This window comes from Agrilus planipennis, unplaced genomic scaffold, assembly GCF_000699045.2.
Source record: "Agrilus planipennis isolate EAB-ADULT unplaced genomic scaffold, Apla_2.0 scaffold41, whole genome shotgun sequence".
Lineage (NCBI taxonomy): Eukaryota > Metazoa > Arthropoda > Insecta > Coleoptera > Buprestidae > Agrilus > Agrilus planipennis.
Window position 1 is genome coordinate 277,984 of NW_020442445.1, and position 25,265 is coordinate 303,248.

Genomic DNA, 25,265 nt, shown 5'->3' on the forward strand with positions numbered 1-25,265 from the left:
GCTCCAAACATACACCTTTAACAACCTTTTTCGAATTTCTAAATTAACCGTTCGCGAGCATAGAAGTGACTTCTTTTTATTAAAGGCGACACGACCCTGCGCTATCCTCTGCTTTATATCCCTGCTACTCCTTTCATCCTGACTTATCTGACTTCCTAGGTATCTAAAATCAGCCGTTAATAGGTTACATTACTAAAAAATGTCAGACGTATGCATGTCTTGTGTTTTTCTATTTTTTTTATGTTTTGTTTCTTTTAACGGCACATTAATGTGATGATTGACGTATGCAATCGCTGTAGACAAAATGAGTTAAAAGCCGATCACTGAATCATAACATCAGCCTCGGTTGTATTGAATTCTACGTATTATGTAAACGAGTTGTTTTCGAATTTGACAAAAAATTGCTAATATTTTTCAACAGAATTTTCTCAATCGCTGAAGGTTTCGTAACAGTCAAGGGTACGCTTAAGAAATCTTTGCATTTTTATGTGGTATTTTTGTTGACAATGTCATTCCGAAATTTTTGTTTTTATACCATTACAAATTTGATTACGTAAGCCTTCAAAAAATTTAATTATTTGTTAAATCATCAGGTAGGGAAGCCGGTATTTACCGAAAGAAGTACACCTTACTGTTCAACAAAATAAAAAAAGAATGGTGAAGGCTTTCGCGGTCAATTGGTGAACTGACGCTGTCCTGATTCGGGTCGGTCGGTTGGAATCCTAGCGATTCGCTAGCCTGAATGGACTTTTTCAGAGGTCCTTCCATCTTCGATGTTGGATGTGGACCAACTCTAGTCGACGACGGCCTTTGGACCCAAATCAGGACAGCATCAGTTCAAAACAAATTACTACGAAAATTTTCCAAAGAAAAATAATTATTTCTTCATATGAAGAGCTTGTTTGGTAGCCTACTTTAGAATGTGTTCACTTCGGCCTAAGGTGATGGGCGCAGTTAGGGGGCCGGCAAGCATGGGCACTGCCCACCCTACAGAACACATTGTTTATCCTAGAAAAATTGACAGTATTATGGAAATATATTATTTTCATTATTTTTATCTAGAGCAAAATATTCGTACCATTCCTGGTGAAATTATTTCTTCTCCGAAAACCAACCCTCCTTTATTAAATATATTAAAATCATCACACTCAGATCCCGATTTAAAAGGGGGAGTGCAAATTTAAAACTGAATAATTATTGAAAATCGAAAAACCTTTTAATTGAAGTCTAAAATTTTCACAATGTTCCGTGTTATGAACAGTCTTAGTAAAGAATCATATTAATATACCTATTTCTAAAGGAAGCCAGAAATACTGCGAAAATTGCACTATAATCAGACTACACATACTTAGTTTCTTTAATTTCTTTAAAACTTGTTATTACGAATTTATAAGTGGTTGTATTAAGAGCTATTCCTTTTAATGAATATTTCATCAAAGCTACAAAAGCGGTCAGATCAATCAAATATTTTAAACATTAGTGCTTGAAAATATTTTGTTGCCAAAATATATGCTTGCATGCGGATTTAATTTGTTCGTGCACTATTTCTAATAATAAATTGTTAAAAGTTTATCAAAAATTAAAATTATATATAGCATGTGCTTCCTTTGAAATGTAATTTCGAAGATATCCTTAATACCATTGCGAAATTTTGACTTCTTAGGTTATTTTCATTCCTTAATGAGAATATCGCTAAAATTAATGTAATATTGTTTTCTCTATAGAAAATTCGAGCCCCCCGTACATCTCACAATAAAGTTAAATAAGCACTTACACTTTCAGCACCATTTAATTCTTATTTAATTTTCTTTTTCGAGGCAAGTGCTTCATTAAAAGGGAAGATTTCTAATAATAACGCAATACAGTGTAAACTCTTTATAACGTCACTCGATTTATCTACAAACTCCTTAAAATGTCGAAATTGCTTGACTTTGGTTGGTTTACATTGTTTTCTATACAATATTACACTCTATATAGCGTCGCGCTCACTCTATTTAACGACAACAATGCGGCATTATAAATCATTAAGCAGTACTTTCTAAGTTGCCGAAATAGATAAGAACTGCAGCTGTGTACGTTGTTGAAGAAGACGATCCTGTCCCTCCACCAAGCATCAAACAAGCACTTGATGCAGCGAAACTATTAAAAAAATACTTTTTATATAATCAAATTGATCCAGCAGTATCTCAAGATATGAGTAAGATACGTAACAAAATACAATTAAAATATTGGAGCAGCAAAAAACATCAGACGAAGATAACAGGCTATACGCAATGTATGAATAATAATGTTCGTGTGCAAATGTGTACTATATTGGTAAATGCATATTATTATAGAATAGTAAACTAATATCTTTTATTTCTTTCCATTTAACGACCACTCTGTATAACACTGAAAAATGTTCAGTCCGTTAAGTGTCGTTATATAGAGTTTACACTGTATTTTCATTGAGTTACATTGAGTCTATTTTGAAATTGTACGAAAGTCTTGCTAAAAAGTTTTGCTGTTGGTCGTGTGAGTGCACCCAAGTGTTGGTATTGATCCAGGTTTCGTTAAATGTGTTAGACCACGACAAAACTGCGAAACTGATACCATTTTACTCATCATTGCCGACGAATATCAAACTTGATAAGCACCATTTTTCCTTAATCGATTTATTACTTGCTTCTTGAAAGTGGCAGGTTGGTGTTCTTTTGTAAGTTGCTTCGTATCAGTCCTACTATACTCTCTCTCCTATAAGGAAAGTGATTCAGTGGCCTATCCTTTTAAATTTTACTAGGTATCACATCTGCGATTTTGTAATTCGTACGCGTGTATAATCCATAAATAATTTCGAACAGGTGTGAAGCACTGTTATTATTATCATGCTATTTTAAATAGATCAGTAATGTATTATTCAATACTCGTCTTTATAAGTTTTAATAAATAATTATGTATTACTTAATGGCAGGTGTTGTTACTTATAATGATCTATTTTAAAATCAATTCTAATTGATAGACGTGACTGATAATACAAAACAAGATGATTATCGTAACTGTACCTAGTAATTTACATGTGCACCTATTTTTGGTCTATTTTGTTGCCGTTTAAAGTAGCAGATGGTCTTATTGTGTTCAGTTCACGTACGTATACCTCTGAAAAGTTTATAATGTTTTTAAAAATAGAAGGTTCTTATCTGGATAGTTTAAACGCAAACAGAAACGTGTATTAACTACCCAAAAGCACGGAAAAGGGACAAAGTAATCCGAGTATAATAAAAGTGCATCGCAATTAAAAAAATAATTGCTGAGGTAATTAACCGTGTATTTTTAATTAGAAACCATGATTGAAGTGCACGTTAGTATGAAGTAACTTTAGTTCAATTTAAAACTTGTTCAGAATGTTCAAAAATTTAAAAATATTACTTAAAATTTTGTTTATAATTAAAAAGTTAGAAAGACCTGATGCCCGAAATGACGAGGTTGTGTCAATTCTTTTGGATAATGCCTAGTTCCCTCCCATATACCTGTTTTTAATTAGGGTTAAAATTTTCGGTATGTCGAATTCCCTCCCAATTATGCATCAATTGCCTCCCAACGGCGGCGGATGACCTTGTTTTACTAGATTTTCAATGTGAAATTTATGTTAAAATACGAAGTGTTTCATCTAATTTTAAAAAATTGTTAACAAGACAAACTAAAACTAATAGTTTTTCTAGATGATTGCTAGACGCACACGAATTTCCAAACATTGAATTTGTTAAGGTAGTGGGAACCATTTTAAAATTAAATAAATAGGTAAACATTTCATAACTGATATGTGTTTTCTTTCTGAAATTATTTTATTTTTAATTTACTGAAGCACTGAAGCGCACATTAAATATATATCTATTTATTTTCGATAAATAAAATCGGTAAGTATTCGTTAACTTAATTATCGGAGCTGATATGAACGGGAGGGAACTCGGCTAGTACCAGGAAGGAATTCGACTATCTATACCGATTCTTTTATCATTATTCCACCCTTGGAAGTGGAATTTTTTCTTCAAATTCAGATCGGGCACTTTTGAGATTTGGCATATCCAATAAAAAATCAGTTCACAATTGGCGAAAAAACGCGTAATAATACTTGAATTGAGAACTTTCACTCTTTTTGAAGTCGGTTGGAAATATATTAAAAATTATTCCAGGGGCGGCTCTTAACTATACTATCCAATGCTTCTTATACCTATATGATGGTGCAATATAAGGTGCTCATTTTTGAACAATTTGTAGATTGAACCAAAACTGTTTGGTGTTTTAAAAAAAGCGAAATTTAGGGATGACAGAAAGGCCTCGTTGTGGTCGCTCTATTGCAAATATTGAACGAATTCGGGAGAATATTGTAGATCAACCTCAGATATCAAGTAGAAGGCGTTCTAATCAATTAGAGATCTCCCGTCATTCCCTATAGTGAATTCTATAAACAGATCTAAGCCTGTTACCTACAAGTCTATCTTAAGGATACAGTGTATGCCAACAACCCCCCCACGATCGAGGTCTTAAGGACAACATCCGGAATGAGATTGTCTCAATATTTTTTGAAGTGCGAGAAGAACGTATGTTTGCGAGCAAGAGAGAGAGGAGGATAATTTAATTATCTACTAATAAATAATGTCTACAATAAAGCTTTCAGTAAACAGTAAATAAAGAATTTTTCGTATTCGGATGGTGTCCGTATTTTAGATAGATCGCGTTCACTCTAATCGAAAATATAAATAAATTCAAAGAAATTTGTAGGGTATTATATTGAAAACGCATTAGGCATTTTACTGTTTGTAAACTTTTTCTCTTGGCAAAAAATAAGTTTCCGGTTTTGCAGTCACATGCTGGTGCGTTTCGAAACCAGGAAATTAAAAAGTGGAACAGCTATTTAGTCCCTGCTTGAGACTGGGTCCATACAATGTATTTTTATACAAGGTAATGTCCGAAAGTTGTGAATTCATTTTTATGGTGTTTTTTGTTGTTCAGTTTTACGCTACGTTTACTTGTCCGTATGATAAGAAATTTTTGGGAATTTTTAATTAATTTTCGAAAGCTAAACTAAGGTTAATATTAAAGTGTGATTAAATAATATCACAAAAGTAAAAATTGTTTATTGTCCATCGACTTTACGTCCAACGTTACTTACTAATTATTAATGGCGTATTTTTTTCTTTCTATAAACATGTCTTGCTCAAAATCCAGCTTTTCGAATAATAGTTTATTTTAAGCATAAAAATCGTCTGTTAGATTTTTTATAAAGAATTTCGTTGTACTTAAAAGTTAAAATGATTTTTTATGGATGACACTTCAATAAATCAGAGTGGACAGAAGGACACAAAATTTAAGCAATTGGTCACGGCAAGCAATGCGTCTAAATCTTCTTTTTGGTTAAGTGCAAGCCAAGACTCAAAGTGGATTGTTTAAGTTAATATTGCCTTTGTAAAATTTTAAGTTTTACTCGAAAGTATATTATCTAATTGTAAAAGTTCTTATTATTGCAGATACTAGAACCACCCCCATTGGTAATGTGCAATGGTACTTTGTCATACATAATTAAAATAATAATTATAAATATTGTTTTCTCTCGCTTCCATTGGAAATCAAGGTACGAAAGCATTGAATTCTCTACCAATCCTGCTTACGTAATACTTGAATATTCTTATTACGCATTATATCTAGTTATTTTTATGATATATACAAAATAGTTTTGTTATAGCTTTTTATCTAATATAACACATGCATCCTGCGGTTGAATGTAAGACTGTTACTTAATTGATCCTGTCTCAGGGTCCCGTAGCGGAAGAGCCCAGTAGAACCCATTGCCTTCAACCCTGTTCTTCTATTAATGGGTTCTATTTTCTAATCGAATTGAGATGTCAACTTGTAATTCTCATGTAATATAGAAATCCTTGCTCCAGTGTACAAAAAGACGAAAATTATATTTTTACAATATCTACCCAAAGTAGGATGTTTTTCCCTGATTATATGGACAGAAGTACAGCATATCCTTCGGGCTGAGAAATCATATTTACTCCTTGTTAGGAAAGGATTTTACCATCCTTCCGGTCCACTTGAGAAAATGCCGCACTTTTTTCCCTTGATGCGTTATATATTGTTTTTAATTTTAACACTAGAAGAATAATAATTCTTAGACATATTACGAAAACGGCTTTATGTAACATGCTTCAAATTTTATAAGTACAGTACTATTTATATACCCTTAACTTAAAAACAACAAATAAGTATTAAAAATATTTTATTATACAACTAAAGAAAGTTATAAACAGCATGAAAAATACCTGAAAACCTCATGTTAAAATATGATTATCGATCACATAGTTATAAATTTAGGGTTGTTAGGGGTTCCCATTGTCCAATTCGCACTTGGCTGGTTTTTCGATGGTTCCCCGTATATTCTTTATTTTGCAAACATAGTTCGGTGCTCCCGGATCACATGATTATTTTTAGGCTTTGTAAAGCTCAAGGTGCACATTTTTTATTCGCTGGTCAAACTCTTCGGTTTACACAAGGGCGACGGATCCAATTTTGAATACGTAAAACGTAGAAGATATTTGTGCGTGTAGGTACGCTTGAATGGCAAAAAAAAGATCGCAGTTATTTTTTTTGCGCGTGTTGTAAATCGAAACATACGCAGACGTTACATACAGCGTACAATTTTACAAATTGCGCTTTACACATTTAATGCGCACAAGGTTTTTTCGCTTCGAAATTGTGTGTACTTAATGCGAAAGAATTTGTTTACAATTTGTCTTCTTTTCAATTTCAGAAGTCTTGACCTTTTTGTGTTCTTGGTTTTAAATTGTACTTGCGTTTAAATCGAAATGACTGCTTCGTTAATCTGGCTGCTCATATTCATAATAAGATCGATGTTAATCTGTTTATAGAATCGTTTTTCTTCGTTGACATTGAAAAAATTGATAAGCTATATTTACACACAGGTCTCTAGTACTGTATTCTGTTGGAGAGGGGGGGGGGCGCAACCGAATAACTAACTGCTGTAGTACTTTTCCAACAAAGAATTAACAAACACACGCTCAAAAATATGCATTTATAAATAATAAAAAATGTCAACCATTAATGTTAAATTAATTTAATTTCATCTCACTACAGATTCAGTTTATTACTAAGATTATTAATAAGTTAATATCAAATTCGCCAGTGTTTAAGTTTTGTCCATAAATTCACCTTATTATTTAGGCCAAGAACTTCGCAAAGGTCTTTTTCACTTTTTATCATCGAAGGGCATCAAGTCTCTCCTCCTTAATCATGGACTTGGTCGAATTTTTAACTATTTTGAATAAACTAATTTATTTTTTGTTCGAAGCCATCGAAAAGCTCGCTGTAAATATTAGCTGACAAATACAAAAAGCTTCCCATATAGCTTTTTCATACGATGTGACATGAAAATGTTCTTTCAAAAGTCTGTTAAATAAAAGCTGAGGGTAAAGGTCCAGGTGATGGGGATGGGGGGGATCGAAGGAGAAGGTATCCCCCACCACTGTACCATAAAAAGTTCCTGGTGGTCTCGCCCCCATAAAAAGTTTCAGGGGTTCAAAGTTAATAAAAATACCAATTTTTATACATTTCTAGGAATGTAAATATTTATATAGTCATTCTTAAACAATATTCAAAGGTAAAACTAATGGAAAAATACATAAAAATATTGAGAAAGTTATATAAAACATTATTTAAATATCTTTATCAATAGGGTAGGTAAGGTTAGGCTAGGTTATCGGGTTTTGTTCAACTGACCACCCTCTTTCGATCCCCCACCTCCACCCGCTTGAAAATATTTTTTTTATTGAATTTTATTTGAATTATAGTGTATGAAAATTGACAAAATAATCAACTTTCAACCCCCATAACTTTTTATGGGGGTGAGACCGCCGCATATTTTTTATGGGGTTTTACTAAGGTGACCACCCTCTTTCGATCCCCCCTACCCCCACCCCCATGTAACCTCAATAACTTTTTATGGAGGTGAGACCGCCGCATATTTTTTATGGGGTTTTACTCAGGTGACCACCCGCTTTCGATCCCCCCTACCCCCACCCCCGTGTAACCTCAATAACTTTTAATGGGGGTACAGTGGTGGGGGAGACCTCCTCTTTCGATCCCACCCACCCCCACATCTTTGGGGATTGCGGGCTAACACCTAGACATTTACCAAAGCTGAGATATAAAATACGTACGATAATGTTTAAAGATGAAACTGATTCCAAATCCAGTGTCAGTTCAAAAATGTAGGAAATAGAACTTTTTGTATAATTACATTGACGTTAAAAAAAATATTAAACCTACTAAATTTTTTAAATTCTAAATTGTAGATTTTTAAATCTTACATTATCTACGTTCTGAAAATACTTTAAGTTATGTTGCGCGAATCCTTTCTACGTGTAATTTTTGATCTAATGCGTTCCGAGGATGGTATAGAGGCAAATGTGAACTAGATATATTTTTACTTGTGTGTGTTTCATTTTTAGTCGATATATTGTCCAATTCAAAATAACATAATAAGGTATTTGTTAGTCCAAATAAATTTTGGTATTATTAGAAATCTGCTTCCCGGCACCTTCGCCATATTTAATTCATTTTATAAATCTATACTGGCGCCGTTGCAACATTATTTTGATGTGTAACCTTAAGTTCGACCTTCGATTCATCTGCTAATACTTAAATTTCTATAAAATTAAATCTTTTGCCAATGTCCGTCAAAATTAAAATAAGGATTTGCAGTAGAAACGTATGTGATCTTTGAAATGGATGTCTCAGGGTCCCGTAGCGGAAGAGCCCAGTAGAACCCATTGCCTTCAACCCTGTTCTTCTATTAATGGGTTCTATTTTCTAATCGAATTGAGATGTCAACTTGTAATTCTCATGTAATATAGAAATCCTTGCTCCAGTGTACAAAAAGACGAAAATTATATTTTTACAATATCTACCCAAAGTAGGATGTTTTTCCCTGATTATATGGACAGAAGTACAGCATATCCTTCGGGCTGAGAAATCATATTTACTCCTTGTTAGGAAAGGATTTTACCATCCTTCCGGTCCACTTGAGAAAATGCCGCACTTTTTTCCCTTGATGCGTTATATATTGTTTTTAATTTTAACACTAGAAGAATAATAATTCTTAGACATATTACGAAAACGGCTTTATGTAACATGCTTCAAATTTTATAAGTACAGTACTATTTATATACCCTTAACTTAAAAACAACAAATAANAAAGTAGATTTATGTCCTCTTTGGTCCAAATTTAACAAAGATTATTTAAGATGTGTGTCGCCATAAAATTTGTTTATTACTACACACAAGAGCGATAATTTACAAGAATGTACACAGAATGAAAAGTAAAAATTAAACAGGTTGAAAAAAAAACGATTTTGTTTATATGGATGTAAATTGGCACTAACTAAAGCTCTTCAATTTGTAGCCCACCCCTTATTAACGATTTCATGTGATTAAAACTAGAAATGAGAATGACTTCATCGTAATAAATAATTTTAAGAACTGCCAAGTTAGGGAAAAAATTACAATAAAATTGATGAACCGCAAATGTCAGATTTCCTTTTGCGAGGGGGGATCATATCTCGCTAAGCAACACCCCTCTGTGCCCCTTATTTGGGAACGAATTTTTAATTTAGAAATTAATCGCAGCTTTTGTTTAGAAATTTTTACTATTTAATTTCATAATTTTTTTTAATTTTCGATAATACTTCAGGTACGTGTACAGAGATGTTCATAATGTAAAACTAAATTTCAAATATTGTAAAGATTACTTTCATTTTTCTATTTTAGTTTTCTGTTTGTTCATTAGCGTTACCATTACAATTACCATATTAATTGTCAGTGTATAGTTCGCTTTTGTTTATACGATCATTTTGCAGTGTCTAGCTTTACAATAACAGATGTCTCAACGATGTCCATTATAAGCTTTTGTCTTATGCATGAGGTACTTCATTAGCAGGAAAACCCCACTAGATGGCGATATACTGCCTACACTTGGAAATGTCCGTTTGGATGTCGGGGTGCAGCTTTCAGGATATTGTCAACTGTTTGTCCAACAGAGTGCGCCATAATCCTCACAGGACTGGCATAAGATAATTAGTTTCAACTTCTATTCCTTCACGCTCGATTACATCACAGTTTGGCGCCTACACTTTAAACAACGTGCACAGGACTCCAGTCGCGCTCAAACTTGAAGCGGTTCAGCGCGAACATTTCAAAAGATGCGATCAACTTTACATTTTCTCAGCTGTCAACTACTAATTTGAAGATTTTTGAATTTGTCACACGTTTTTTATGTCCGCTCTAATCTTCATGCACAAATCCTTAGTTGTTTAAGTGCTTCTTAGCCGGAAAAGTTTGACAATAGAAAAATGTGCACGTGTCCGAAGTTTTTGAGTGGTGTGTTTGTTGCTAACGTTTATTTATTTGTTGTTGTGAATTGTTTTAACGTTGACACTGTTAATTATGTTAGGCATAAAGGCCAGTCCGAGTCCATGTTTGGATTTAGCATCGCGACGCACAGGACGCGAGGCGAAAGTTGGTAAGTTGGAAATTTTTCGCTCTCTGCACGCATTTTCGACAGAAACCGGGAAATCTGTGTGCGATGCGCTATTTTTAGCGCACGTTAATTAAACGAAACGATTGTAAAATACGCGTGCCGTCATCAACTTTTTTACTTCTTCTGACTAACGTTAAAAAACAATTTTATTTGTTATAATGGATATTGTTTACGGTGTATTCTTGATGCAACATATTGATATAGTAAAGTAACAAAAATTAAAGGAAAGAAATATCTCGACAATTGCTTCGACCTATGATATATTTTTTTTGTTATTTATGTAGTAGGGATGTAGAAAAATTTGGTTTTTTATAAAATGTCAAGACCTTTGGAAAATAATTTGGCAAATTGTAAAGCTGCCAAATAAATAGCTAAATTTTACATGAGTGTCATATTTAGACGTTTTGTCATACGCCTAGGAGTTTTGCAAAATGCGTAGGGGCGCTAAATTGATTGTAACATAGTGCCCGCCTTCAAGTATTGTTTTGCAACATGCCTTGCATAATTGGGCATATTATAAAACGACTTAAAATTTGAAAAAGATACTGGCGTAACCTAAACTAATCCTAGCCTTACCTAACCCAATCAAACAAGTAAAAAAGTTTTGGAGTGAATTTTGTCTAGAGCCCCACCAAAAAAAAAACACAAAGTACCTCCACCACCGTTCTATTTAACCAGTAATAGATAAAAATACACAAATGCAAGACAATAAATAGAATAAAGTATCTACTTAATACGTCCGAATACGTCAATCATATGTTAATTTCACCACTTATTTTTACGTTTTCCAATTTACCAAATCATTTTCTAAAAGCATCGACGTAAAATGCATAAAAATTTGTATGATGAGGGGAGCGATAGCGAAAGTATGCTGGCTTATAAAATAAAAAATAAACAATTGCCTTTGTTTTTCGACCACAAAATTGATAAAAAAGGCGATAACAAATAGTAACATAACGTAAAAGTAACATTTAAAAGAAAAGTTGAAAAACTTTAATATTTTTAGTATAACAACAACATCAAAATGATTGTATATAAATGTCTAAAGTGACTTCATTACAATGACAAAAATTACCATTTTTAATTGTCTAGAAATGTTGACTCGTTTATTGAATGAGTAAAACTCGTATGATACATCCACACTTCTTTAAAATGCAGCGAAGGTTAAATAATTCATTTTTTTTTTGCTAACACATAAAGTAAATAAATCCATTAATTTTAAACGATGTGGTTCTATGTACATATGTTTAGCTACGACATAGGAACGTACTTACATATGTTATAAACGTTTTCTAAAATAAGTCTGACAGCTTAGGTACCTAATTGCTTCATACATATATTTTCAAATATCATTGTATAGCTAGAATAATTATAAAAGCTTATAAAGATTTATTATGGTCTGCTAAATTATTATTTTTAGGAATAGGATGGATACTTTTCTAATACAATAACTTTTTAAACATGCATACAATTTAGACATCTTTTCAAAGTGAGTTATTTTAATATGAAGCAACAATTTTTCCCTTATTAATTTGACGTAGCGTGTAGTGGGTAAAAAATTCAAAAATGAATTTTCAGAATAATATTTCATTTTAAGCTTTTTTGTAGGTGCCTTTTTAAATATTGAAATCAAAAACTAGGAAATTTTATGATATATACGAAATATAGAAGAATGCAGTGTAGCAAAGATAGTGTTTTTATATGATTATTGTTCTGCCACTTTAGGTGTTTATTTTTAAAATTGTAAATGGTATTTTTAATGTATTTGTCATGCCGCATACGACCACTGTAAAATAACTTGCCGGTTGTCATCGGAAAATATGACAAACACGTGTTTTGTTTGAGGGCGAAAGGAAGTAAAAGGGACGCTAATATCTGGCAGTTACCCGGAACGAATGTAATAGATAGACACACATGTTTTGGGACGACAGAGGGTCAGATGGGTATAACGCCGATAAGAAGAATGAGAAATGGAAAATTTGAAGTTCCTCGAAAGATTTTAACAAAAGCTATTAGGTGCCATATAATACTCGGGTGGTTCCGTTTTATTTGTAGACTAAAATAAATTGTAGTTGTGTCGCATCTGGGCAAATTGTGTTACAAACAATAAAAAAGGTGTGTAAGGATTTATTGTTCCTTGTATAGCGTGTTGTAAAGTAGGGAAAGAAATATCAAAGCAATTGTGGATGTTCTTATGAACTTTGCTAAGAGTTAACGAAAAGTGAGTTTATTTAATTTTTCGAGCATTTAGTAAACGTATTCTTAAAAAATGTATAGAAAAAGATATTTTTAGAGATTGAGTTATCCTGTTGTAGTTATAGTACAATAACTACTGATTCAGACTTTCAACTTTCAACCATTAATATTTTACTTTCAGGTAGTTAGTAGTAAATTAACACTGAATGAAATAATTATAGTGGCATCGTTGTTAACGATGTAATATCTATTTAAAATCGATTTTACGTCTAATTTAGATAATATTAAAAATGTCATTATCGTTAAAATTTCCTCGCTGTGTTTGTCATACGGTGATAATTAGACAGGTGAGTTGGTAGCTTCGAAATTTTAGTAACATCAATGAATAATATTTTTATTTCTTTTTTCTCAGTGACTAATTTGCTTTCTTATGACTAAGATTTGTAGAAGGCTATGTGTCAAAAAATTATTTTTAACTTTAGCTTTTAAACAAAAGGTGCGCCTGGCAATTTTATAAAATTTGCTGTACTGGGTGTTTTTTCTGTATTGAAATTAAAATAAAAGCAAAAATATCTACGATTTTCCACATGACTAAAACTGATTTTCAATTACGTAATACTTAGGATTAGTCTAGGAATTGTAATGCTAAAAATATTATCTGCAGGCTATTTTATTGACTAAAACTAAGAAGTAAATGTTTAAGGAAGAATGATGCAGTTAATATAATAACATAAAATAGAGATTTACTTATAATACATCTAATGAAATATGCACAATAGTTTTTAGATGTTCAGTGAATATTATAATTAAAAATAGAATTACTAATGCATGATTACAATCAATCTGATTAATCACATTGTGTAATTGTATCAACAAAATTATTCTCCTTTAATTTGACAAGGTAACGCGTTGTGCCGTTTAAAGTTACATGGTATGTTTCATCTTCTGCATTTACATAAACCGGAAGAGCACTTATTTTAAATTCTATTCTATACAGCCTTGGCCTCGAAATTTCGAACATCAGCCTTGGCAGGTACTAAATAAACGCAGGACAAATAGGCTTTTGTCTTTGACTGTCTCGTTTCAATCGCACATAGATAGACTAAGATCGAAATAGATTATTTTATTGACTAAGAACACATTTCTTCCTTCTGGATTTTGGGTTCCGCCGTAGCCTGGGTTGGTTTCTTTCAAACATTTTAGCAGCTGCTACTGAAGATGCTGACAGTAGCGGCCGAGGAAGTGTTTGGAAGAAATCAACCCAAAGCACGACGGAAACCAGAAGCCGGAAGAAGAATTTAGCTGGATCAGTCTAGTATCATGAAAAGCTGAATCTCAATCAATTCCGGGGCTTAACGACAGGTAATGGTGAAACATGGAAAAAACTAGATCAGTATACCTTAGGAGGTCAAATATCGGGCTTTAACTCATATAGTACATTGAATTATGTACATTAATTATCATCAGTGAGTAAAACCCAAGCTCACTTCAAATTATTAGTGATTACTCTTACTCTTACAAAGTAAAATCGATATATATCTCGAAAGAATTTGATTGGAGTTTTGAGTAATATAGCTGGTAGCGATAAGAAAGGAAAATCCACAATCGAAATCATTCCATATGTTCAGTTTTCTCAGTATTGTTCAATTAAAATCCACTGCCTTTTCTGGAAATAGGTTATGCACTCGTTTTCTGTCTTGGGCATACGAAGGCCAATCTTCTTGTTTGACCATATAAAACTAAAGTTGCAATTAATTTCAATTAGAGCACCGTGAATTTTTTCTTTTTCTTTAACACAGACGTGCAGTAGGTACAAAAAAATTGTAGTAAAAGCAGTTTTATTAAGTTTGAAAGAACTGTTTAAAGGAATGCTTCATGGAAAAGACAGTAGCGGTGACATTTTTAATTTTTAAGTAAGATTGGTTGTCTTTAATGTTCTTGTATAGTTCATAGTTTAATTTGCCTATTTTCACTTCATTTTAGTGTCGCTTTTCAAATTAGACGTTACAGCATTATAAACAATATTGACCTTGCTATTACGGAACAATAATATTTGTTTTCGTATTAATTATTTATTTATTAATTCGATGGCAAATCTTGAGGAAACACCTGTAACAGCTTTTGGCGAAAAATTACACTTTCATTTACGTTAGTGTTTCAAGTTTTCAGTTTTAGACAAATTATTTTAGAATCCTTTACTCTTTTCACTGTCTTCTACGGTTTTCTCAGTTTTATTCACTAATTTTTATTAATTTAGGAGACATTTGCAAGTCAACCTTGTCAACTATTTTGTTATTGTTATTAGATAAACAAATATCATTTTCATTGTTTTTGCGTGGTATATAGAGAACGATAATTATTTACATGATATCCAGCTCTTTTTTATTCATAAAAATATTTCATTTACGCACATAAAAACTATGTTTATGGCACTACTATACATTATATGTGGTTGTATTTTATTGTTTGTAAGTTTACTTAGAGGGGGCTTAAATTGGGTGTTTCTTATTCATTAAATGCATTTTATTTGCTATGGTCCTTTCAATTTTTCTGTTGTCTGGAAGTGTCGGATTACAATCGGGGCTGTAAAATTATAATACAACAATAACAGTAAGTGTCACTTTATAAGCCTAATAAAAGTTTCAATTTCTTTATGGTCTATTTTTGTTGCCTTTATTATTGAGGGTTGCGGAGATGTGGCCGATAACAGAGAAGAAATTGTAGTGTTTGAGCAAGTCGAGGAAAAGGAGCATTGTTCACTTCTTTCTGAGATAAAAAAAAAAGCATGATAATATTTTTACTGGCTCGTTTTTCTTGTCTTGATTATTGTACAAAATATTGATTGATTCGTAACAATTCCTTGTAAGGTTTATTCGAAAATAGCTTTTATATTTTGTTGTGTACACTTACATATATATGTAGGTTATATGTCAAATCAATAAAAGTTTGTGTCCTTGTACTGCAAGTGGTATTTGGCGATGAGCAAAAATTTCTGACCGTCGTGTCGATCGTCTTATGTAATTCTGCAGAAGTCACTGATGTAATGTAAAATAACAGCTGTGCAATTAGCAATTACCAACTGTTGTCTTTATACAAATGCATTCAAGTTGTACCTTGATTATTGAATGATGCACTTAAAATAAGTATATTAATTAGGGAATTACAATGATGTGAATATCACACTATACGTACTTAGGTACCATTTTTATGTTTTTACCACAAAGAATTAGAATGGACCTAAAGTTTTTAAAATAATTTATTCAGGAATTTTTAGGGAGGCTGGCTGATAAATGAAATAAAAAGTATTTTGTTAGGACATAAAATTTAACGTTAGTAATAAGTAATAACAGCAACCAAATCTAGACACATGTTACGTATTTCATGCTCTCATTTAGTGCAGAAAAATGCAAATGTATAACTTTAAAAGGTTCGTTTATGTTCCTCAAAATTAACATAAGTGTCCAACATTTGTGTACAAGTTGTTGTGGTTATTGTTATCACTTAGATCGCAAGGTTGGGAGGTTTTATATTTCTTCAAAATGGTTCTATATTTTTTTAATGTTGCCACTACGGGTGCAGTTACATAAATCCTTAAATGGTAACGTACCCGTGATATTATCATATTCAAGGAAGAGAAGATTAGTAGGATTTTAGTTGGTGAAACCAAAGTTTGCGGTTTGATATTTTTTAGGTTTTCTATTTATTTCTTATCTGTATTTCCATGTTTGAGTCAAAAGTATGCATGTAAAGATCGGTTTGTAACTATTGATGATATAAATGGAATTTTCTCTTATTATGTCGTATTTTGGTTTTTGGGTCTGTAAAGTCTAATACTACAATCCTTACTTAGGAATTTTGTAGGTATATGTATTGTTATTTTGTTACCTGTCCTTATTAGTAGGTAAATAATCGAAGGTCTAGCAATGAAAAGAATTTACTTTTATCTTTATTGCTTTCTCGAGTTGTCGTCTGCTAAAAATACTTTTAAGATGTAGAAAAATGGGAACCTTTCAGATTACTTTATATTAAGGTATTAGCGGTGTGATGTTAAGAATAGGGCATTGTCCATTCTTGATTACGATAGGTTGGTTGTAAACCGATGATAATGTAAGCGGGCAATTATATACAGAATCTTTTAAAGAAATATACAGTAATGAAGGTACTATTATGTGGTTTATAATCATAATTTCATCTTGCTTTTAACAAGTTCCCTTTTAAAATGCAACATCGATTGGGTACCAGTTAAATGGTTCCGTACACTTCAGTGAATTAATGAAAATTGAAATTGTTTTTAAAAACATTCCAATTTAGAAACAATCTGCGCATCCCGTTTTTTTTTTAAGAGAAATGTGGAAGGTTTTTTGAAAGATTACACTGAATGTGCATACGTATATTTTCTGTGTTAATCTATTCTTACTAATCCATGACCTATTTGTTTCACTATTTTCATTTTTCAATGTTCCATCCGGATCATCAGACAAATGGGTCGTCTGCTTGACAGCAAATTGTTTTTCGAGGCCAACGGAACTAAACGAATGACCTAGACTCTCCCTTAATTGTAATTTGTCCTGTCTGAGTTATACGGGGAACCTTTAGAAAATTTTATTATATAAACTGCAAAAAAAGGTACGCCATGGGAATTGAGTCTCAAAGATTTTTTCCGTTTTATTCAAGTATGCTATAGATTCCCCTTTAAAATCAGTCCCCAAAACGATTTTCCTTTTACTTGTACTATAAAATATTGGAACTTCTTTCCAAATTTCATGATTCTAGGTCAACGGGAAGTGCATTATGAGTTAGATTCCTTTGCGAGCGTCAAAGTGTGCTGTATAAACGGACGTATCTTTTGATTGCATTGACGTAGAAGTTTTGATTTTTTCACATCATCAATATTTGATATTAATTTAAACTTTTTGACCTCACGCGTTCCTGAGAAAAAGGGTCTTAACAGACAGGCAAGCGAACAAAGTGATCCTAGATAAGGGTTCCTTTTTCCTTTTGAGTAATGGAACCCTAAAAACTGCAGACTCATATCTTTTGACAACACTTTAAGTAAATGTTGCATAAGATAGGAAAAGATCGTTTAGAAACCTTTTTAAATGACAATGTTGAAAGAACAGACTATTGTTAAAGATTATTTTTACGTTGAATTGTTAAATCACTATCACGTTCACTCACAGTTAAATATTTAGTTTTTTTTTTTTGGTAAATATTTAACATAATTTTATCGATTTTAAACGAAGTGTCTCTGAAGTAACTTACAAAGGACATTCACAAAATCTGGTAGGTTACTGAAAAAAAATAACCAACAAAATCTCTAGCAACGCTTTATTGTAATTTTTGTGAAACTGATGCATTTTTGTCTCTTAATTTAACGGCCCGCATATTATTGAGAAGGGGTTGTGACAAATTGGTGTCTAGATGTGCAGTTAGACTAGAGAACAACGGTAGCTGGAGGTAGACGTCAGAACCGGATCTAAGCTAATTATAATTCTGCCTATCCATTTCCTTCATAAAATGAAATCGGCCCCAGACGGAGGCAGTCAAGAGCGGGCTGCAGTCTACAGTTAGAATTAGTTTGTTCTTTTCCTCGGCGACAACTTTGAGTCACAATTCTAAATATACCATCACTGCACATTTCCACACGAAGCACAGAAGTACACAAACTTCCATTTTCTTAAACGAGTCCTACAATATGTTTTGTAGGTACTACGGTATACCTCTTAACTTTTTAGCAATACATTTTTAAGACTAATATATGAAAATTGCTAAAATTTTTAAAATAATGTATAAGTTACTACTTAACTAGTTTTTAAGGCAAAATATTTTTATTTTGTAAATTGAAATTGATAATGGAATGAATTTAGACAAAAAAACAAATCTTCAGACGTTCATATGCAGGACAAACGAAAGGACACCTCAAAGCAAGTGCGAATGAACATAACAGGTACAAAATATATTTTAGATAAACCGGAGTCTGTTATCTTAAAACGCATTCACAATTTAGACTATGAAATGGATTGAGAGAACACAGAAATACATATTAGATAATTAGGAAAAGCGTTTAATATCAGAAACAATAACATAAAACATGATCAAAATAATTGTAAACGTTTAAATACTATTTACAACTAAATTTTATTCAACAAAACAACTCTGTTTATCATTTTATTAATTTCCACATTTACAATTTGTTCTACATATGAAGTGAACGATAATATAATTTAATACTATTAGTGTAAACAATTCTTAATAATTTCAAAACTTCTTTGGTATTGACAATTCTATTGTTTATAATAAACTAGTAGCTAACCAAGTTTTGGTTCAGTATGACCAAGAACAGAAGTTAGGTTTTTTTCCAATTGGATAATTCACTTCGTTTCACAAAAATTTAATTTTGATTTTGTAATACTGCTACATGTTTTATAAGAACCAACCAGGTGATAGTAATTCAATTTACAGGTTTGTTATCTATTTGTTTCGCATATTATATCATCAGTTACCGTCCTATGTTTAAGCTCAATATAATTGCCTTTTGAAGGCCACATTTATTTTTAATTTGATTGGTATAAAAAGGGCCACAAAGGTTTGTGACCGAAATGTCTCAACATTAAATATATTCATTGAATGGACAAATCGTTTCATGTAAATATTTTTATTTAAATTATTTTTAATTGACAGAAAATTGATGACTATTGATTTTTTATAATATGTACTAGATAAATAATTGTAGAAAATGATATATGTATCTATTTATTTCACTATTTTATCGTATAAACTCGTTAGATATGAAGTATTAGGTATTATGTAGTTTTATGGTCTCAACTTGGCATATAAGTAACATGTTGTTTTATTATCGCAAACGATAATTATAAATGTTTTTAATGTTTTACATCTTGTGGGAGTTCTCTATTTAAGGGTTTTAATGTATTTTTTATCTATTTTATGGTTGAACTTTAGTTTATTACCTAGTCCATCGGTTTCAGAAGTATATATAGCTGTTACCGATACAAGTGCATATATAAAAGAGTTACTGCAGTTAGATAAAACATAATAAAAGTAAGTTGTGAACAACGTGTGAAACTTCGGTATATTTGAAATCCTACGTATTGCATATTAACATCAACACAAATATTAATTTATTTCACTTCATAATTTTAATAGTTACCAAATAAAATAGGTAAACATATATATTTGGCAGGCAAGTGCCTATCTGTATATAGTGGAATATAGAACGATGAATTGTAATATCAATATACATAAGAAGGGTTAGAAAAATGGGCGAAAATGTTATTATTAATCATTTGGGTCACTATAGCCGGATATGATTTCTTGAGAATCAGTCATAAACGATATGTCATTTTAAACGGAGTCGTTATATTCAAACTTTCCCATAGAGATTTTAATATAAACAACCAAACTTAACACTGCAATTACTTCATATTAAGCGGCTGGTTAATATAGGCGGAGTCATAATAAATAATGAAGATGTTGAATATGTTTTTTCATCCACGTCTATATGAAAATAACCTGATTCTCTGAAAATTGTCCTAAACCAACTAAACTCACAATATCTTCTGCACAAAATACAACATGATTAAATGGCTTTACGTTGGATCACAATTCGATACTAGATTATGTATATGGATGACAGCGCATTGCAATAAAATTTATATCAAAGTCAAAGAAATTTTTACAATTCCCAAGTTGCTTTTACTCATTTGCTGTATTATGGTGTTTTAATCAATGAATTCTATATCTATACGTAGCTCTTTCTAATTTCTGGGTCACTGGTTTATAAATGGATATCTGCCCATCAATGACACAACACACCCAAAACCGAAGTTTGTTTATACAGAGTGATGATGAATTTATTGTTCAGAGAAAGAAAAATAGTGAATACAAAAGAAAAATAAAATTATTTTTTAACTCAATTACCGACAGTCACTTGTTTATGTGGTTTTTCCTTTTCAGTTATCAAATATCATGTTACTTTTAAAGAAATGACACTCATCATTTTAAATGCGAATAATTTATCAAATGCTCAAAATATGGACGTTTTGTAATTAAATTTGCCTTTTCACATTTTGTCGTATAATAAATTAACGCGAGGCAACTCTAATTATCAATTACGTGTGGGATACAGGAATTTCAGCGAAGTGTCCTTTACGTGTGTTCGGACAACTGGACGGGAAAGTAATCTCTTAACGCCTACCATTTTTTTTAAATTAAACCAGGTTTTAAGAGAAAGTAAACACTCTTGCATCATGAATAAATTTGTATCTTTATATTTATAGATGCATAATAATATTAACGTTAGAGTTGCGAACGCGTCTGCGTCTTAACTTTATGAAATCTAATATGAAATAAATGCATGTTGAGTAGGACTAATTTAAAGCATGCAATATGCTTTTTTATAAATGCATTTGTTTAAATATAAATACTACATTCTGAATATTAATTTATTGCTTTTTGCAATTAACCTTCGCATAGATGACGTCGATGTATTATACGATGCAATCAAATAGTTTCGTGACTGTTTTTATCAAGACTGCTACACGTTCTAGAATCTAGATAGTATTTAAAGATTTATGCACAAAGGCAGTGTATCCCAAATGCGAAATAATTAGTAACTCCATATATACCTTATCTAGGTTTGATGGTGATGTTTTCCATAAAATAGGTAAAGTTATTATGTAGTCACTGTATTTGTAACTTTCCAAATATCTAAAAATGAGCAAAGAACAATAAATTAAAGGATTTTCAAGAAGGAAGATGCCTAAAGATCAAGCATTTATGTAGTTCATTTTATTTTATTTTTATATTTCTTTGAAACGAATATAAAGATAGGACATGAAAAATTAGAAAAAGTGGCTGATTTTAGGTTTGTAGGAAGTCAGATAAGTCAGGACGGAATGAGTAGTAGAATATAAAGCAGAGGATAGCGCAGGGTCGAGTCGTCCTTAATAAAAAGAAGTCACTTCTATGCTCGCGAACGATTAATTTAGAAATTCGAAAAAGATTGTTAGAAGTGTATCCTTGGAGCGCGGCACTGTAAGGGTGCGAAACATAACCAGTGGGAACGGCGGAAAAGAAAAGGTTAGAAACGAAATGTGCTGTTACAGGCGAATGATAGAGAGAGTTAGAAGTGAAGAGGTTTTAGAATAAATAGGAGAACAGAGGACTCAATAACAAATAGGCGAGATAGGACATCTTCTCGAGCATTAAGGTCTAGTCAAAGACATATTAGAAGCAGAAACAGGAGTTAGCAGGAGTAGAGGTAGACCTACATTAGATTACTCTTTGCAAATAGTTAAAGATGTGGGATTTTCTAGTTTTAGGGAAGTGCGAAGATTAAGTCAGGATAGCAAGGAGTGGAGGTGCATCTCCAACCAGTCTTACGACTGACGACCTTGTGATGATGGTGATTTCTTTGAAAATTACGTTAAAAACGCTTCTGCAGCTTTCCAGGAAGGAAGAAGTTAGGTTTCCTCTGTTCTGCCTCCGCATTTGATTGATTGTTTAATCTTTTCTGATTTCTTTCATTACGAGGGTGGATTGATAAGTTTCCGGCCTAACCAAGAGATGACGCCACTAGGCCTACCTTGAGGTGACATTCTATAGTACCATCCTTGGATAGCTTGTAGCTATAGTTTCAGCCCGATCTCCTTGCTAGTGTAGGTTTGACAGCACGCTGAACAAGACGCCTCTGTGGTTTTCGTAAAAATGGAAAAGCAGGAAAATCGTGCTGTCATCAAATACTTTTATTTGAAGGGGTTAACGCCGAAGGAAATTAAAAAAGAGATGGACTCAACACTGGGGACATCCTCCCCGTCATATTCAACCGTTAAGCAGTGGGTTTCCGAGTTTAAAAAGGGTCGTGTGAGCACCTCTGATGGGCCTCGCTCAGGACGCCCCGTTGAGGTCACAACTCCAGATATGATCGAAAAAATTCATCAAATAGTGCTGGGAGACCGCAGATTGAAAGTGCGTGAGATAGCTGAGACCTGTAAGATGTCATATGAACGTGTGCAACATATTTTGCACCAACATTTGCATATGGAAAAGCTCTGTGCAAGATGGGTGCCGCGTTTGCTAACAGTCGACCAAAAATTGATTCGAAAAAACATTTCTACCGCAAATTTGTCATTGTATAAGCGTAATCCAAGCGAATTTTTGCGTCGATTCGTAACCGTTGACGAAACGTGGGTCCACCACTACACTCCTGAAACCAAAGAACAGTCTAAACAGTGGATTGGACCAGGGGAACCAACTCCAAAGAAGGCAAAAACAATTTTTTCGGCGAACAAGGTTATGGCTACTGTTTTTTGGGATGCAAGAGGTATTATATACATTGATTACCTTGCAAAGGGTAATACTATCACTGGTCAATACTACGCAGACTTATTGCAACGTTTGAGCCACGAGGTGAAAATTAAACGACCTCATCTGGCGAAGAAAAAAATCTTGTTTCATCACGATAACGCACCAGCGCACACGTCAATCGTTGCGACGGCTAAAATCAACGATCTAAAGTTTGAATTGATGCCGCACCCTCCTTACTCTCCAGACCTAGCCCCGAGTGACTATTTTCTGTTCCCTAATCTCAAAAAATGGCTTGGCGGTAAGAGATTTGCGGACAATGAAGAAGTAATCGAAGCTGTAAATGGTTATTTTGAGGAGCTTGACGAATCAGTCTATAGAGATGGCATTAATAGACTGGAACACCGCTATGAGAAATGTATCAGCCTTGGAGGAGATTATGTTGAGAAATAAAAAAAAAAAATTTTTAAAAACCTTGTTTTTCTTGGTCAGGCCGGAAACTTATCAATCCACCCTCGTATTTGCCAAGATTTATACCATAACCAATACAAATTTGAGTTAGCTGACACCTCCTATCGATTCTGAGATACTTTTCCTTACTTTTTCTTCCTCACTTGCTGATTGCTTATTCTAACAAGTTCCTTCTATATCTAGAATAGTGAAAAACAAGAAATGGAGTGATCTTGTGTTGGGCGTTTTTCAAGCGGATCAGACCGTACAAATAACCTAGTTTTTATTAACTACGCTGAAAGCAAATCGTAATTCGTTTGCCAAATCAAAAAGACACACATACATACATATATGAATATACGAGGGTGGATTGATAAGTTTCCGGCCTAACCAAGAGATGACGCCACTAGGCCTACCTTGAGGTGACATTCTATGAAAGTAATCTCTTAACGCCTACCATTTTTTTTAAAGCCCGATCTCCTTGTTAGTGTNAAAAAAAATTTTTAAAAACCTTGTTTTTCTTGGTCAGGCCGGAAACTTATCAATCCACCCTCGTATATCTACACAGTATATCTTCAAAGTTCGGCGGCTTTTCTCTCTGTCGGTGCTATTTTTGATTTGTACAAACTGTGCACGAGCTAGGAATGTTAATGTTACGTAAATGGACCTCATCTACATGCATTTATTTATAATACGAGTGTCAGTATAGTAAATTTGAGTGTCAGTTCGTATGACGTAAGCATTCCAGATTCGTACAGGAAGTGCGTTATCTGCGGTTGTAGGTTAATAATTCATAAGTTCTCATTTTTTGTGTTTGTTTATATGCGATGCTTAATGGTTTATTTGAAGTTGTACTTAAAACTTTATTAGTCAATTTCGACGACCTTTCAAATGGATTTGATACGCATCTTTATTTCAATGCGTATTTTATTAGAGCGCGAGAATCATTTAAACGCATTTTATAGTGTTTGAAATTAAAAGGGTGGCTAGAATTTATGCAGCGTTCGTTGATTTTTAATGTTTGCGAACGATTAATTTAGAAATTCGAAAAAGATTGTTAGAAGTGTATCCTTGGAGCGCGGCACTGTAAGGGTGCGAAACATAACCAGTGGGAACGGCGGAAAAGAAAAGGTTAGAAACGAAATGTGCTGTTACAGGCGAATGATAGAGAGAGTTAGAAGTGAAGAGGTTTTAGAATAAATAGGAGAACAGAGGACTCAATAACAAATAGGCGAGATAGGACATCTTCTCGAGCATTAAGGTCTAGTCAAAGACATATTAGAAGCAGAAACAGGAGTTAGCAGGAGTAGAGGTAGACCTACATTAGATTACTCTTTGCAAATAGTTAAAGATGTGGGATTTTCTAGTTTTAGGGAAGTGCGAAGATTAAGTCAGGATAGCAAGGAGTGGAGGTGCATCTCCAACCAGTCTTACGACTGACGACCTTGTGATGATGGTGATTTCTTTGAAAATTACGTTAAAAACGCTTCTGCAGCTTTCCAGGAAGGAAGAAGTTAGGTTTCCTCTGTTCTGCCTCCGCATTTGATTGATTGTTTAATCTTTTCTGATTTCTTTCATTACGAGGGTGGATTGATAAGTTTCCGGCCTAACCAAGAGATGACGCCACTAGGCCTACCTTGAGGTGACATTCTATAGTACCATCCTTGGATAGCTTGTAGCTATAGTTTCAGCCCGATCTCCT

The 25,265-nt window shown here is 32.9% G+C and overlaps 1 protein-coding gene across 1 annotated transcript in view; it reads left to right on the forward strand.

The window, feature by feature from the left end:
- Window positions 1–10,162: 10,162 nt before the first annotated feature.
- LOC108733603 (integrin alpha-PS2) overlaps window positions 10,163–25,265 on the forward strand; it is a 173,424-nt gene continuing 158,321 nt past the window's right edge. The window contains exon 1 of the mRNA XM_018464836.2: window positions 10,163–10,576. Coding sequence (XP_018320338.1) covers window positions 10,407–10,576 — 170 coding nt within the window. The 5' untranslated portion in view covers window positions 10,163–10,406. The remainder of the gene's footprint in view (window positions 10,577–25,265) is intronic.